General features: G+C 31.5%; 1 protein-coding gene across 1 annotated transcript; it reads left to right on the top strand.

The window, feature by feature from the left end:
- Positions 1 to 2,543: 2,543 nt before the first annotated feature.
- On the top strand, positions 2,544 to 3,576 carry LOC135950375 (putative mediator of RNA polymerase II transcription subunit 26). The gene is made up of 2 exons (XM_065499922.1): positions 2,544 to 3,190; positions 3,246 to 3,576. Exons 1-2 carry the CDS (start codon positions 2,544 to 2,546, stop codon positions 3,574 to 3,576), a joined length of 978 nt encoding a protein of 325 aa, XP_065355994.1.
- Positions 3,577 to 14,221: the final 10,645 nt, after the last annotated feature.

Genomic DNA, 14,221 nt, shown 5'->3' with positions numbered 1-14,221 from the left:
GTAAAATAAACAAATGCCAAACACGAGTCTTGCCACTATTTAGTTTAGTTTCAATTTATTTTGTTTTATATATTTTTTATTTAGAGAATATTTAACATATATTCATACAGCGTACCTAGAAATGTAGTATGTGTGCGTGCAAAAGGGATGAACATTTTCAAACAATTGTACCATTTTGGTACAACTTATTCCCAACAGTTAGTGATAAATTGGTCTACTTACAAGACTTTTCACTTTATGCCATTTAAAAGATCCGACTATAACTTGGGAGTTCTACTACTAACTATTTCCAAATATTACATATAAATCGCTGAATTGCAGATACTAATACTTCCCAAATCTTATGTCACTCTTGTGTGGGAAAGCACACAAAATTAATCTTTTTTATACAATTATAACAACAAAATTGTTAAGCAATGTTCATGAAATTTACAGAAAATGCAATATTTAGTGTTGCGCTAGGAACATAACTTTTTATCGGATAATGTGTTCTGACAAAAGCGTACTCATAACCAACAACAACCTGTTTAAAAATTGTTTTGAGGGTGAAAAGAGGGTTAGTCATTTTTAGTGATCTGTTATCTGAATTTTGTGGAGTTCAGTAGCATGGCGAGCAACTATTCTGTATCGTAGAAAAAGGTATTTCTTATTGGCGGCCTGCGGCCGCTTTTAGGGGCTTTCTCCTCCATGGAACGCGGCAGGCGGCTTCGCTACATGAAGTTTTCTAATATATGAAAATATAAACTGTTACTAGGATCAAACATTTTATAAAAATTAGTTTTTCTGAACAAAATTTGGCCATTATGACACTTTCAAAAGTGTCATAATATCCATAAGCAAAGTGACAGAGTGTCCATGGACATTATGACACTACCGAAATTACATAATGTCCATGGACATAATGTCACTTTATGAGGTGTCATAATGTCCATGGACATTATGTAAATGGACACTGTGACATGCCACCGAGACAAGCCATTAATTTTTGTTTGTCGATTTTTTAGTCGATTCAAATTATCTAAATATTTAACTGGGTAACTGAGAGAGTTAGGAATAAGTACTATAAAAAACGATGTAAGCCTATAAAATAATGTTTGTATGTAGACAGATAGATAATAACTAAATCTATACAATAAAAAATATACCAAAATATTGATACATTTTACACAGAAAAAGTACGATTTTTCAATACCCTTTGGTACAGTTTGCAATTCCCACTTTACATCCCTAACGTATACACGTTTATACATACATACTTACATGTATTATAAAAAGCGTATGTTTGCTTTAGCTTTTATGTGAATGTGTGTGTGTATTAGGATGACCCTAATTGTTCACTATTTGGATTTTCGATGCTCACACGGTCTAAGATTGTTATCTAAAAACCAAATGCTGAAAATTACAAGTAAATTTTGAGTGTCTGTAATTCTCAATCGCTCTATAGTTTTATTTGTAATATCTTTAGTTTTCCTAAAGCGAATATCAAAAAATTTCGTTGAGTTTATCAATAATATTTTTATTGGAAATTTTGTACGTTAAAACTAAAACTTATTAAAATTAAATTTTCTATTACCAAAAATAAATTTTAGTAATAATATGGTTACTTTGGATCATAATATGATTTCATTGGATCATAATATTAAATAATAAATATGATTACGTTGGACCATAATGTAATTCCATTGGGTTATATCAGTATTATTTTTGCTTGGATCATAATATGATTACTTCAGAACATTTTATGATCCTGCATGATAATGATATTGTAACTATATTTGAGCATAATATGATATTTTATGAAATTAATAATGATCATTTGTTTGGCCTGCAATCATAAATCTTATCATAATATGGTGCTCTTAGATTATGTTTACCACAAGCATGCTTTTTATCTGCGTGTATAACCCATTCTCCCCCTATCCGTGTGGAGTTATCAGTCTCCCATCGAACGCGTCCCAGGTGGCGGATAGGGGGAGCAATTGCCTAGTCTAGTGATACTGTTTCCTACAACATGTCATTAGCCCTGACAAATGCTCGAGCAATGTCAATATCTTGAGACACTTTTTTTTCTAACAAATGGTCTAAACTTATTGATATGGCTAGGTTTCGTAAAACGGGTTGTGATAGCCAACTATATAATATTGTGACACATTTTTAACAAATGGTCACAATAGGATATAATTGGTGCTATGGTAATGCTATAACTGGCGATACATTTTAGATCAAATGGTCGCCTAGCGATAGTGCTCTATTTATATTTCTTGTTTTACTACCCGCGGACCAAAACTGTTCTGTTCTTTCCTCGCTCTGTTCTTTCCCTCTGTCTTTTCTCTCTCTCTTTCTTTTCCCCCACTTGTAAGGTTAACGAGGTTGGTAGCAGTGCCGAGAACCTGAATGGCTAATTAGTGGTTAAAGAAGATTAGTCGATAACAGCTCCCCTCCGGTGCTTATGACACGGGCCGGTTGTAATCTCTGTCTAGTCTATGTACGCCGTCACTGCATGTATGGTCCATCCCCTTACGTGCCTACTCGTGGGACCAAAAATGAACACAAACAACAACAACACAAACAACAACAACAACAACCCCCTGAAGAAAACCGATGATCTCGGATCTTCTTCAGATGACGACCTACTAGCCTCTAGTCAAGAGACTCTGGTCGCAATGTCAGACAGCTTGGGTGACCGTCACAGCACTCTACTGCCCTCCAAAAACTTGACGAATGCACCTCTTCAATCGGATGCCAAGACTGGCGACCAATTGAAGAAGAAAAGAAAAAAGAGGAAGAGTCAGAAAGACATCCTCAAATCCCGTTACGCCAAGGCGATATTCATTCTTGACAAGATTGACAAGAATGCTGCCAGCGGTGCCCCCCATGAGCGTGATGAAGAAGATCGCGCCAAATACCAGGCTGTGGTTGATGAGTACCAAAAGTTTTTGGATTCCGTACCCAGTACATCAAAGGCAGCAGCCGAAGAAACAGAGAGGTCCAAGCGCAATCGCTCTCAGACAGAGGGAGAGAAGTCGCCTAAACGGAGAAAGGTTGTAGAGAAAAAATCCACTCCGGGACCCACATCAACCACGACTACATCCGCCAGACGGCCCTTCAACGAGGTGGTTAAGGACCATCTTCTAATGGCTCTGGCGACCGAGAAAGAATGGCACCATCAATCCTGTGGTAACAGAATGGGGTGCTATCGAGTCCAAATTAACTGAACTCGTAATGGAACACGTGTTCGCTAATAGGACTGGTACAGCACCTCGTTTTGACTCTGGTGAGATTCACCGGGGCTACAGGGTGATCAAATGCATGGACGAGTTCTCAAAGGACTTTCTTAGCAAGTGCATCGCAAAGATTAGTGGTGCATTGGAAGGTTTAAGCCTTAAACAGATCCCTGCTCAAGAAATTCCAATGAGACCGCGTGCACGTATTTGGTTACCGAAGATGGCAACCGATGCGCATAAGTTGGTGGAGTGTCTGAAGCTACAGAACCCCGACATCCACACGGATGACTGGTCCATCATCCGCACCGAGCAAGGCGATGGCCACACATTCTTAGTCCTCGCCATCACCTAATCGGGCTCTGTCAAGCTTGAGAAGGCGGGTTTTAAGCTGTTCTTCGGAGTGAGGGACGCCAAGGTAAAGGTGTTCAGGCCTACAGGTACGGGTAGCGGTGAAGCGGATTAGATTGAAGCTGCAAACTCTCTGCTAACAGAAATGAAGCTCTCCGAACCCCCCCAAAAACCAACAATGGCGCTTAAAATAGTGCAGATAAATCTGCAGCACTCGAAATGTGCTACAGATAACCTTCGGGTACTCTTAGCCGAAGAGGACCTGGACATTGGGCTGGTGCAAGAACCCTGGGCTTCTGACTTGGACGTGAAGGGGTTCCCGGCCTCAGCATATAATATCCTCTATGCAAGAAACAATGGTAGGCCAAGATCATGTATTATTGCCAAAAAATCTATTAACATTTTTCTTTGTACGCAGTTGTAAGGATAGGGAAAAGGAGGAACCGACTTTCCACCTTCTCTGCGAATGCCCAGCTCTGAGTGTCAAGAGACATAAATTCATGGGCAACTATACATTGACCAACCTTGGTGAGGTAGCCGGGTCTAAACTCAATGACCTACTAAGATATCTCACAGCTACAGGTTGGGTCTAGCTAGCACTTTTTAGTTACATTGCGATGTAAACGACAATACATCTGACGAGTGGTGTGGCCTCATCAAAACGGGGTCCCTTCGACTCTACTTGATTGTTCGCACGTAGTGAACTACCACGTAAACCAACCAACCAACCAACCCATTCTAATTTGATACCAAATAACCCCCATAGAGATTGCTATGCAAATTGGAAATGTTTTTATTATGAAAAATCCCAAAATGCGTTGCAACTTATTTCATAATTTTTGTGGGAAGTTATTCCATTAATGCACATCAGAGGACAAAAACTTTATTGTTTTTGTAAGTGGTAATAAACAGGGACCGAAAATAATAATTATTCGTTAAATTTATAAGGAAAAAAGCCATCATATGGAAATATCACCAACTTTTTATATCATCAAATTTTGTTTTCTCTATGCAAATGTTTGGCTCTTTGGCTTTTTATCCCAAGTATTTTAGATTTCTTACATTATTGAACATAATTTTTCTTCTGATTTATATTTTTTTGTAGATCTTCTCGAGGGCTATTTAAATTTTAAATATCAAACAACTCATTAATATCAAAAATAGATATTTGCAAATTTTTTAAAGAAATGTGATACCCAAGGTTGCGTGTGCTTTTTTATTACAACTTTGGTATCTTTGGTGACCCTCACTGAAATTTTTCGGAAACAATTTTCGTAGAATATTTTAATCTTCTAATGTCCTTTTTGAAAATATTTTTTTTGGATTTTCTCGAAAAAGGGTAAAAATTACACCTAAAGAGAGGAGCTATAGGTTTAAGAAATTCCACAATATAACTGTGACAATAGCAATTCTCTCAGACATTTACTTACATTTTTTTCACTAATTTCTAATGCTCACTTCGATCAAAAAATTTAAATTTTGATCCACTGGACTATAAGTTTATTGTACAAAAATGATCTACTGAACATGCCATTTCAGAATTAAATGTTCCCTATTCTGTTCCAAAAATGCTGTTGGACAGTGTAATTTTTATTTTAAATAGATAAAACTAATTGTCTGACTTTTATTTTAAAAATCATTTTCAAATTATAAAGCTGTATATACTTTATTGGACATTTTATGTGTTCTACACATATATAACCGGCTTAACCGGTTTTTTCAATGTCGGTTAACCGAAAAACCGGTTTTCTAAAAAATTACAATTTTCGGTTAACCGTCGGGTTTTTATAAACAATAGTTATGATCGAAATAATAAAAAAAAAATCTGAAATTATTTATTTTTCTAAGCAATAAAAAATTTAATATTTATTTTAAACTTTGGTGAAGGGTACATAAGATTCCACACAGCCGAATATAATACCCTAACTTGTTTTAATGGTTATCTTCCAAGAGAAAAATGAAACTACTATTTAGTGTAGAGATCTAACATTTCTGTCTTGGTTTTTGAACATCAAACATCGAAAGTGTGCAAAATAAGGGCCACCCTATTGGCTAAACCTATACATAAATATAGTGAGGTGTGTGTGAGTGTTTTTACAGCATCTAAAAACAAACACAATAAATGTCAAAACTTTTAACAGCACAATGGGGCACAATTAACCGTTAAGCTTTATTTATTTGCTGCAATAAATAATCCTTAGCAATATTCTTACACTTACATACAACTGTATTCTTATACACTCTCATACTTACAGACATAAACAGTTGTAGCCTTATTAGTTGTTTTAGTCGTGCGAATAGCAGTGAAAATTTAATCCTTATACCAAAGTAACATAAAACAAATAAAATATATTCAAACTGTTAATGCTGACATACACATACAAACAATTTATTATTTTTATTTTCTTTTGAATATTTTATATCAATGTGTAAGTGCAAAATAAGAATTAATATTCGAAAACACATTTATCCACTGTGGAAAAACATTTTAGAAATTTCAGTTTTTTGTGTTGAATATAGATTATTTTGCATAAATTATTGCAAGTGCAGTGGTTATACGGTAAAGAGAGTATTAGCCTTGAATACACGAGGAGACGGATTATTTATTTTACTTTTCTTTGGAGATGCTAAGTGACAGCACGCATTACACAAAATTAATTTACATTATGATTTTAACGCAAAGTATTATCTTAGTAAGGTATTTATCCTCAAGTCTTTTTGACATGTCTGGCTGTTTGAGTATAAATTTAAAATATGATGACATAAATCAATTGTGTCAATTAACTGATTAAAACTTAAAATATTTGCCTAATATGTGGAAAATGTTTGGTCTACCAAATATCCTCACATATACACTTACATTTTCAAAATGTTTTATGTTTTGATATAATAATTTTTATTATTAAACATCACCTTTTACAAAAATACAAATATTTAACAGTACCTAAACCTATGTGATAATTTGTGTGTAATATGTGTACACCATAAAGTAAATATTTCTGAAAATGCAATTTCATTTTGCTAAAATTAAATACATTATAAAAATCCATTTTAATTTCGTTTAAGGTATCTATTGTTAATATGTACAACAACAAACCCTGTTTGTACCCTTTTTGACACTTTCTATATAAAATAGAAAATAGGCACGTACAGGTGAACATTTTAATTAAACCTTAATAGCCATGTATACATTTAATGTTTCTTTAAAGCGTACATTTATACATATACGGAGAGATAAAGGAAGAGGGACTAACCTTATAATCATGTGTGTATAATATAATTTCTGTTTTCTATTTTTTATGAAAAATTTATACCTGTTCCAGTTGTGTTCTAAAGTAAACACTTTCCTACACACTTTGTCATTGTTTTTGGTGTTTTCGTGTATTGTTGTTTTTATATATATTGCTGTGTATGCTACAGTTTATAGTGTTGGATTAGGGAAAAGTGGTTTTACAGAACAAATTTTAAATTAGAACAAGTAAGAGTGTTTTATTCGGCTGTACCGAATCTTGTATACCCACCATCAATATGTTACAATAAAATATTTTCCCGATATGGGGTTATATGGGGGGTATGGTCAATTATGGACTGGTAGAAGGATTGACTGGTAGAAGGATTGAAATCTATAAAACTTGTTTGTGATATATTTCATCAAGATTTTAATTACACTGTCCAACATCATTTTTTGAACAGAATAGCGACCTTATAATTCTGAAAGTGCATTTGGGTAGATAATTTTTATTGAATAAACTTATAATCCAGCTGGTCTGAATTTTTTTTTTTACAGTGGCTCAAAGTTTTAATTTTTTGATCGAAGGTAGCATTATACTAACTGAACAAATTTTGTAAGTTAATAAATGAGAGAATTCTTATTGTCAGAGATATATTGTGGAATTTTATAGGGACCAAAAAAAGATCAAGCAGAATTAAAAAAAAAAAAAATAAATAAACCTAAATATCTCTTGAACTAAAAGAGATATCTTACATAAGTATGCATATATTTTGTAGATTTCCTTAAGCACTATTTATATTTTAAATTTCAGCTCCTTCGAATCATACTTGGATTTTTCGCGATTTTTTTAAAATATGTGAGACCCGAGTTGATGTGTAATTTTGCTAATTAAGTGTAAAGTGATCTATCTACAACTTTTGTATCTTTGGTGACCCCCACTTAAATTTAGCGGAAAAAATTTTCGTGCAATATTTTAATCCTCAATGTCCTTTTTAAAATGACTTTTTGATTTAATCGAAAAAAGGGTCAAATTGACCCCTAAAGAGATGAGATAGAGGGTTAAGCTCTTCCACAAAAATTATCCCTATAAAATTCCACAATACGAATTCTCTCAGACATTAACTTACAACATTTTTTCAGTTAGTATAATGCTCCCTTCGACCAAAAAATAAAATCTTTGACGCACTGTAAAAAAAATTCCGACCAGCTGGACTATAAGTTTATTCCACAAAAATTATCTACTTAATATGCCCTTTCAGAATTAAAAGGTCGCTCTTCTGTTCCAATCAAAAATCTCAATTTATTGAAAGTGTTATTACAAGAAAAGTACTTATGAACATTCAAAACATACTGAGAGGGTCCTTCTATGAGGACTAGGGACATATGTTGCCCTATTTTTGTCATACTTTAAGGCATAATTTCAGAGTACTTAGAACTAATTTTTACAAAATTTTATCGGACTGCTTCAACAATATTCCGAATGGACATTTGCAAAATCATAGACCGATATTTGGCATACCAAAAAAAAACTTATCAAAAGGAAGTATTTGTGGAAAAGTACGGCCCCAAACGAAAGGTGCGTTGTGCCCTATCGTGGCTTCAACAGACGGACGGATATAGCTAGGTTGTCTTATAATTTCACAAGAGCCCTTTTGTGGATCTGCGATGAATATTTCGATGTGTTGCAAGGGAATCACAAAATCAATATATTGTTGATGGTGAGTATTAAAATATGGAAAAATTCCAAAATTTTTGAGATTTTTCTCATTGAACGCAAAAGCTGTGTTGGTTTAAATTTAAAATTATATACAAATGCTTAAAAATTTAACTTTTTGTTAATTGAAATTAAAACAATTAAGAAAATACGGTCGATCACGCTGACCATGTAATACCCTACACTGAGTGAATGAGTAACAACTTTTTTTTTAATTTCAATAATTTATTTTCTTTAATGATTTTCAGCCTTATATGGTTATGGATATGGACCGATCGTTATGCAATTAGGTCATGTGATTTATGTCTATATAATACTTACTTACGTAGAATTTATGTGGATACCAACATTTTTAGGATATTTATGCTCGTTAAAGTGATATTCGGAATCGTGCCTTATAAGGGAGCTGTGACTAATTATGTACCGATCATTATACAATTAAGTGACATGATTGCCGTATATAGAAAACTTAATTGAAGCGATCAATATAGTTACCTATGTGTATAAATTATGACCGATAATACACAATTTCGGGAGTACATTTGTATGGAGAATAGGTGTAACAATTGACCAATTTCAGCTATTTTCAACAGGCTTAGTCGCTGGGCCGAGGCTTTTGAAAATTGAAAATTGAAAATTTGGCCATACCATGCTCCGCTTTTTTAAAAATATAGGTCGTATTTTTGTTAGTTGTCTAACTAATTTCTAAAAAATTTCTTAATTTTATCAATAATTTCCAAACGATCAATTATGGATTCAAAAATAAATGATTTTATACTTAAAAATTCAAATAGTAGATAGTAGTAGCAAAATACTTAAATTTTTTTATTAAAAAAAACTTTCTTTAGCAATATACAAATTTTATTTTTTTATGTAAGCAAAACATTTTTTTATAAAAAACATATCCCATTCTTCTGTTTTTATAAAAATTTAATTTGAGCCACATGTTCTAAAATTCCATAGCTGGGATCAGAAAAAAGCAGCATTTTACACCTTGACATGTTCCTTATTTATACCCAAACTATTTTCCTAGCCACGAAGAAAATATGTAACCTATGGGCAAAATTGTAAAAAATACCATTTTTGGGATTTTCGCACCAATTTTTTGGAATTATGGGATTCCCTTTTGACAAGTTTTTTTTACACTTTTGACAAATTAAAACAAGCAAGAAAATATGGACGGTCAAGCCCAACCAAATAATACCCTACACTAAGTAAATAAGCAAACATTTTTTTTAAATTTCAATTATCTATTTTCGGAAGATGGATGGCATTATGGAAGAGGGCCATGCAATTAGGTCATGTGATGTATGCCTATATGAAAGTTATTTTTGTTGAATTTGACAAAAAATAATTTTTATTGAGTTTTTGCAAATTTTACAGTTATATAGATTTATCTATTAAAAATGAAAAAACTAAAAACAAATTTTGAAATTTGTAATCAAAAGTCCCGCAATTTCCAAATAATTGTTGGAAAATACCACAAATGGGATTTTTATTTTGTCTTTATTTTACCAAAATTTTTTCACAATTTTTTTTTTTTACTAAAAATAATTTTTCACCAAACATTTTTTTTCATTTACTTTTACTAAACATTTTTTTCACCAAATTCGGTCTAACGAAAAAAAATTTTCTGCACTATAATTTAAAAAAAATTGTTCACCAAAAATGGTTTTTAACATTTATTTAAATTATACTTGGTGAAGGGTACATAAGTGAAATATCGGTATTCAAATACCGTTTCCTCTAATACCGGTTCATACCGACATCAATACCGTTATCATAACGGTATCAATATCTTTATCATACCGGTATCGGCATTATAATTAAATTTTGCGAAAATGGTTAACATTACATACATAAATTAACAAGTTTGCTGCTAGTCGAAAATAGTATTTGAACCTTGACGACAGGGACAGCAAAATTATAATGATCTTACTTAGTACCAAAGAACATTTTTTTTATACAAAAGAAAAAATATATGAGCTTTTTGGGAAAAAACGAGGTAACTGTTAGCAAGTTTTTTTTATTTTATTTCGAATTAATCGCAAATATAGCTGATGTTTTGAACATAAATGTGGAACCTCCCGCCACAGCTAAAAAAAAATTTAAAAAGATCGAGCAAAATTAAAAACAAATAAATCAATAAACCTAAATATCTCTTCAACTAATAGAGATAACCTACACATGTAAGCGTTTTTCATAGTTTCCATATAATATGTTTGCTCATTTACTTAGTGGAGGGTATTATATGATCGGGCTTAACTGACCATACTTTCTTAATTGTTTTTATTGAATGAATAAATAAAAAAAAATTAAAAAAAATTGTTTAAACTTTTTGTTAGGTTTGATGCATTTAATTAGGTTTGATGTATTTAATAAATACCGATTGGTTTTATACCGGTATACCGATTCCGATATAATTTAAATACCATTACCGATACCGAAATAGTAATAAAATTAATACCGATACCGTCACCAAATACCGTTGTTCGTTTCGGTTGCCAACCTTGGTAAATATCTCTCTATCCATCTGCGTATACTTATTATCAAATTCATCTGTATTCCATATTAAGTATACGCTACAAATGTTAAAAAATACTTTGCACGTATGTGAAATATGTAATAAGATGTATTTAAATATAACTCATATGGAATAGGCAGTTAAAAAATTAAATATTAATTTTGAAATGCGAATATATCGTAAACTATAATCGGTAATCACAATGAATCTGAATATTGTAAATTTAAGAAGAATCCTAATATAGAAATTCACGACAAAAACTTCCCGGAAAATTCCTAAAAAATATTTCCTTCCTGGGAATTTGAGGCAAAATTGTCCCTGTATTTAGTATATTTACTGTTGAGTCCAAAACACAATTTAGCATAGCATGTGAATAATATTTTTCACGAAAGAAATGTATATTGCCAACTTCAAGTAGAGTATTTTTCTTGTTTACCGAATGCATGACAATCCATTTAAATTTCCTATTAATAACGAAATTTCAGTTAAAAGAAAATTACTTTAAACTCCATCTAATAACATTATAAGCATTGTATGCACAAGTATTTTGGATACATTCTAGCTTAAACTTCATACGTATTTATACTAGATATAAAATTTTTCTATTAGCAATTAGTTCCTGGTATCACGTGTTACGTGATTGTTAACCAAAATCATTCTCATATAATTGTAGGTATGTATGTATATAAGTACAGCCATATACATACATATATAAATGTACATATGTATGTATGTAATTCCAGATCGAAAAAATGTTTATAGAGCATGTATTCGTATACACATTTATTTAATGTATTAAATTCTAGATGTGTGTAGCTGTGTATGATTTTGAAACAATAAAGTTTTTGTAGGTGTATCATTGTCATATAAACTGTTGTTGTTAGCCAAGTATATATGCAAGTGCTCCTGTGTTAGCTTCTCTTTGTATGCACTCATACCTTTGTTTTTTCAATATTTGTATTTGTTTAAAAGGTGTTAGCTTACATGAAGTAATATTCTCTATTGTGCAAACACCTTACCTACAAATGAAAACACACACTTACAAACACAAATATCCTGTTTATACAATAAACACACAAAAGTGTACATGTTAGTGTAATTTTTACGGAAATTATTAGTTTGTTTCTATACACTTTGTTTTTTACTTTCTGCTATTTGTTGTTCTTTTTTTTATTTCATTTGTCTTGTAACATCGAATATTTACAATTTAATTGCCAGTAACAAATGATAATTTTGCGTGTTTATTTGCATTAAGAGTGGGAAACCTCCTAGAATCTATTGTCAGATATAAGTAAGTAACTATGTAATTGTACACTAAGGTAGCAGAGTAAAATTCACACACAACATACTTCATATATCAGTCTAGGAAATTAATATTGCTTTAACATCAAAAGCAATGTTATTTTATATTAAATAAACGTTGTATGAATTTTTGGCGGAAAAGTTTCTATATTAATTCTATGGTAACATGTTTATTTTATTTTGTATGGATATAAACAAAAAGAAAACATTGTCTGGGAATTTAATAAATTCTTAGAATTATATGAATATTTTAATTTGATATTATAGCATTGTTTTTTTTTAAATTTATAAATATACCACATCATAGGTCCTGATTATAAATACTAATAAAAAGTTAATGAGTGAGTGAATAGTAGTAATTAGAAAATATTTGTTTGTGTACATTAGGCTGGCCCTTATTTTTGATAATTTAGATATAAAATTTTAAAAATACAAATGTACTGTGGAGGCAATATAGAAACCATAGATATACACAGAGCGGAAAGTAGAAAAAACTCTAAATATAAAATTACTATAAATAATCACACATACGAGTATTGTTTTTGTTTTCACATAGCTTTTTTACTAAACGCTCTCAACACGTAGGTTTTTGACCACTGAGTTAGGTTTGTGACAGGAGAGTTTCCGAACTATTTGTATCTCTGTCATTTAAAAACTAAACGCTCAAAATTAGAGAAATATCGGATAACGTTTAGCGGATCCACATTTTATTAGATTTTTTGAGTTTTGGGTCAAACTTGAAATATTCTCAAAAAAATTTAAAAAAATTGAAAAAAAATAAAATTAATATTTTTTGGTATTTCATTTATCCAATTATGTTTAAATACAATATGAAATATACATATCGATAACGAAATATAATTCGATACCATAAAACAAATTTAAAAAATGTTTTTTAATCTAATTAATTCTAAATAAGGATTTAAAGGAAATTTTAACATTTGTACCTATTATGGGTAGGCGAGGGGATCGATCTTGACCGACCATTTAATACCCAAAACATTTTTATTGTAAAATTTCATTAATTTATATTCGTTAAAGATTTTCGAAAGTGGGCCTAATATAGCAGCTATGACCACAAACGGAAAGCAGATGCGTAGTGGCAACCGAATTTGTTGCCAATTTATGACCGATAAAGTCGAATTTCGGGATAAAGTCGAAGAACAGCCAGACAGACGGATTGATGGATATCCCCAGCAAAAACTTTTCTTACAAATAAGCCGAAAAATAAGGGGAATTTGACGATTCAACTACTTATTCTTCTACTGTAAGAAGTCATTATTTTTGTTCGCGATGTCCCAAAAGTAATCCTTTATATTTTGGCCGGAAATAAGTTGTTTTGTTAGTAGAGTTATTTATAGAATTTTTATTTACACAAAATAAAAATAAAAAAAAAATAAGTCGCAGACCCGATACGAACCTGCAACCTTCTGTTTGGTAGTCTGCCGTTGTGCTCACTACAACACTGCTTAGTTATTTCATTGTACATCAAATAATGGTTTTCACACAGTAATGCAATATTCTTTTCTGTTTTTCTAAAAATAAACATGCAATTAAAAAAATGGGCAAATTGAAAAAAAGTAACAGTTTTTTTGTTTTGTTTGTTTATTTTGTTTTTTTTTAGACTTTACTACTTAAAAAGTAAGTTATTAAAAAAGACATTATTAAAAAGACATTGTAGATTTGTAAGCGAAGTTTTTGCTGGGTCGTTAAATCTGTGTTAGCATACAAAGATCTGCACAAACGCATTAAGCCCTAGCCACTAAGTTGGTGTAGGTTATAAATATATAATGTTTTCTTTCTTAACAAACCAAATAATAAAATATAGGAAATTTTTTTTTTCACATTTTTTACAATAACTCTCAGGGACTCCTGAT

The sequence above is a fragment of the Calliphora vicina genome, chromosome 2, assembly GCF_958450345.1.
Source record: "Calliphora vicina chromosome 2, idCalVici1.1, whole genome shotgun sequence".
Taxonomy (NCBI): Eukaryota; Metazoa; Arthropoda; class Insecta; order Diptera; family Calliphoridae; genus Calliphora; species Calliphora vicina.
This window is presented reverse-complemented; position numbering and strand designations above follow the sequence as displayed.

Coding starts and splice junctions, on each gene's coding strand:
- LOC135950375 (XM_065499922.1), top strand. CDS start 2,544: ATGAACACAAACAACAACAACACAAACAACAACAACAACAACCCCCTG. Junction 3,191..3,245: donor TCCTGTGGTAACAGAATGGG/GTGCTATCGAGT, acceptor GTTCGCTAATAG/GACTGGTACAGCACCTCGTT.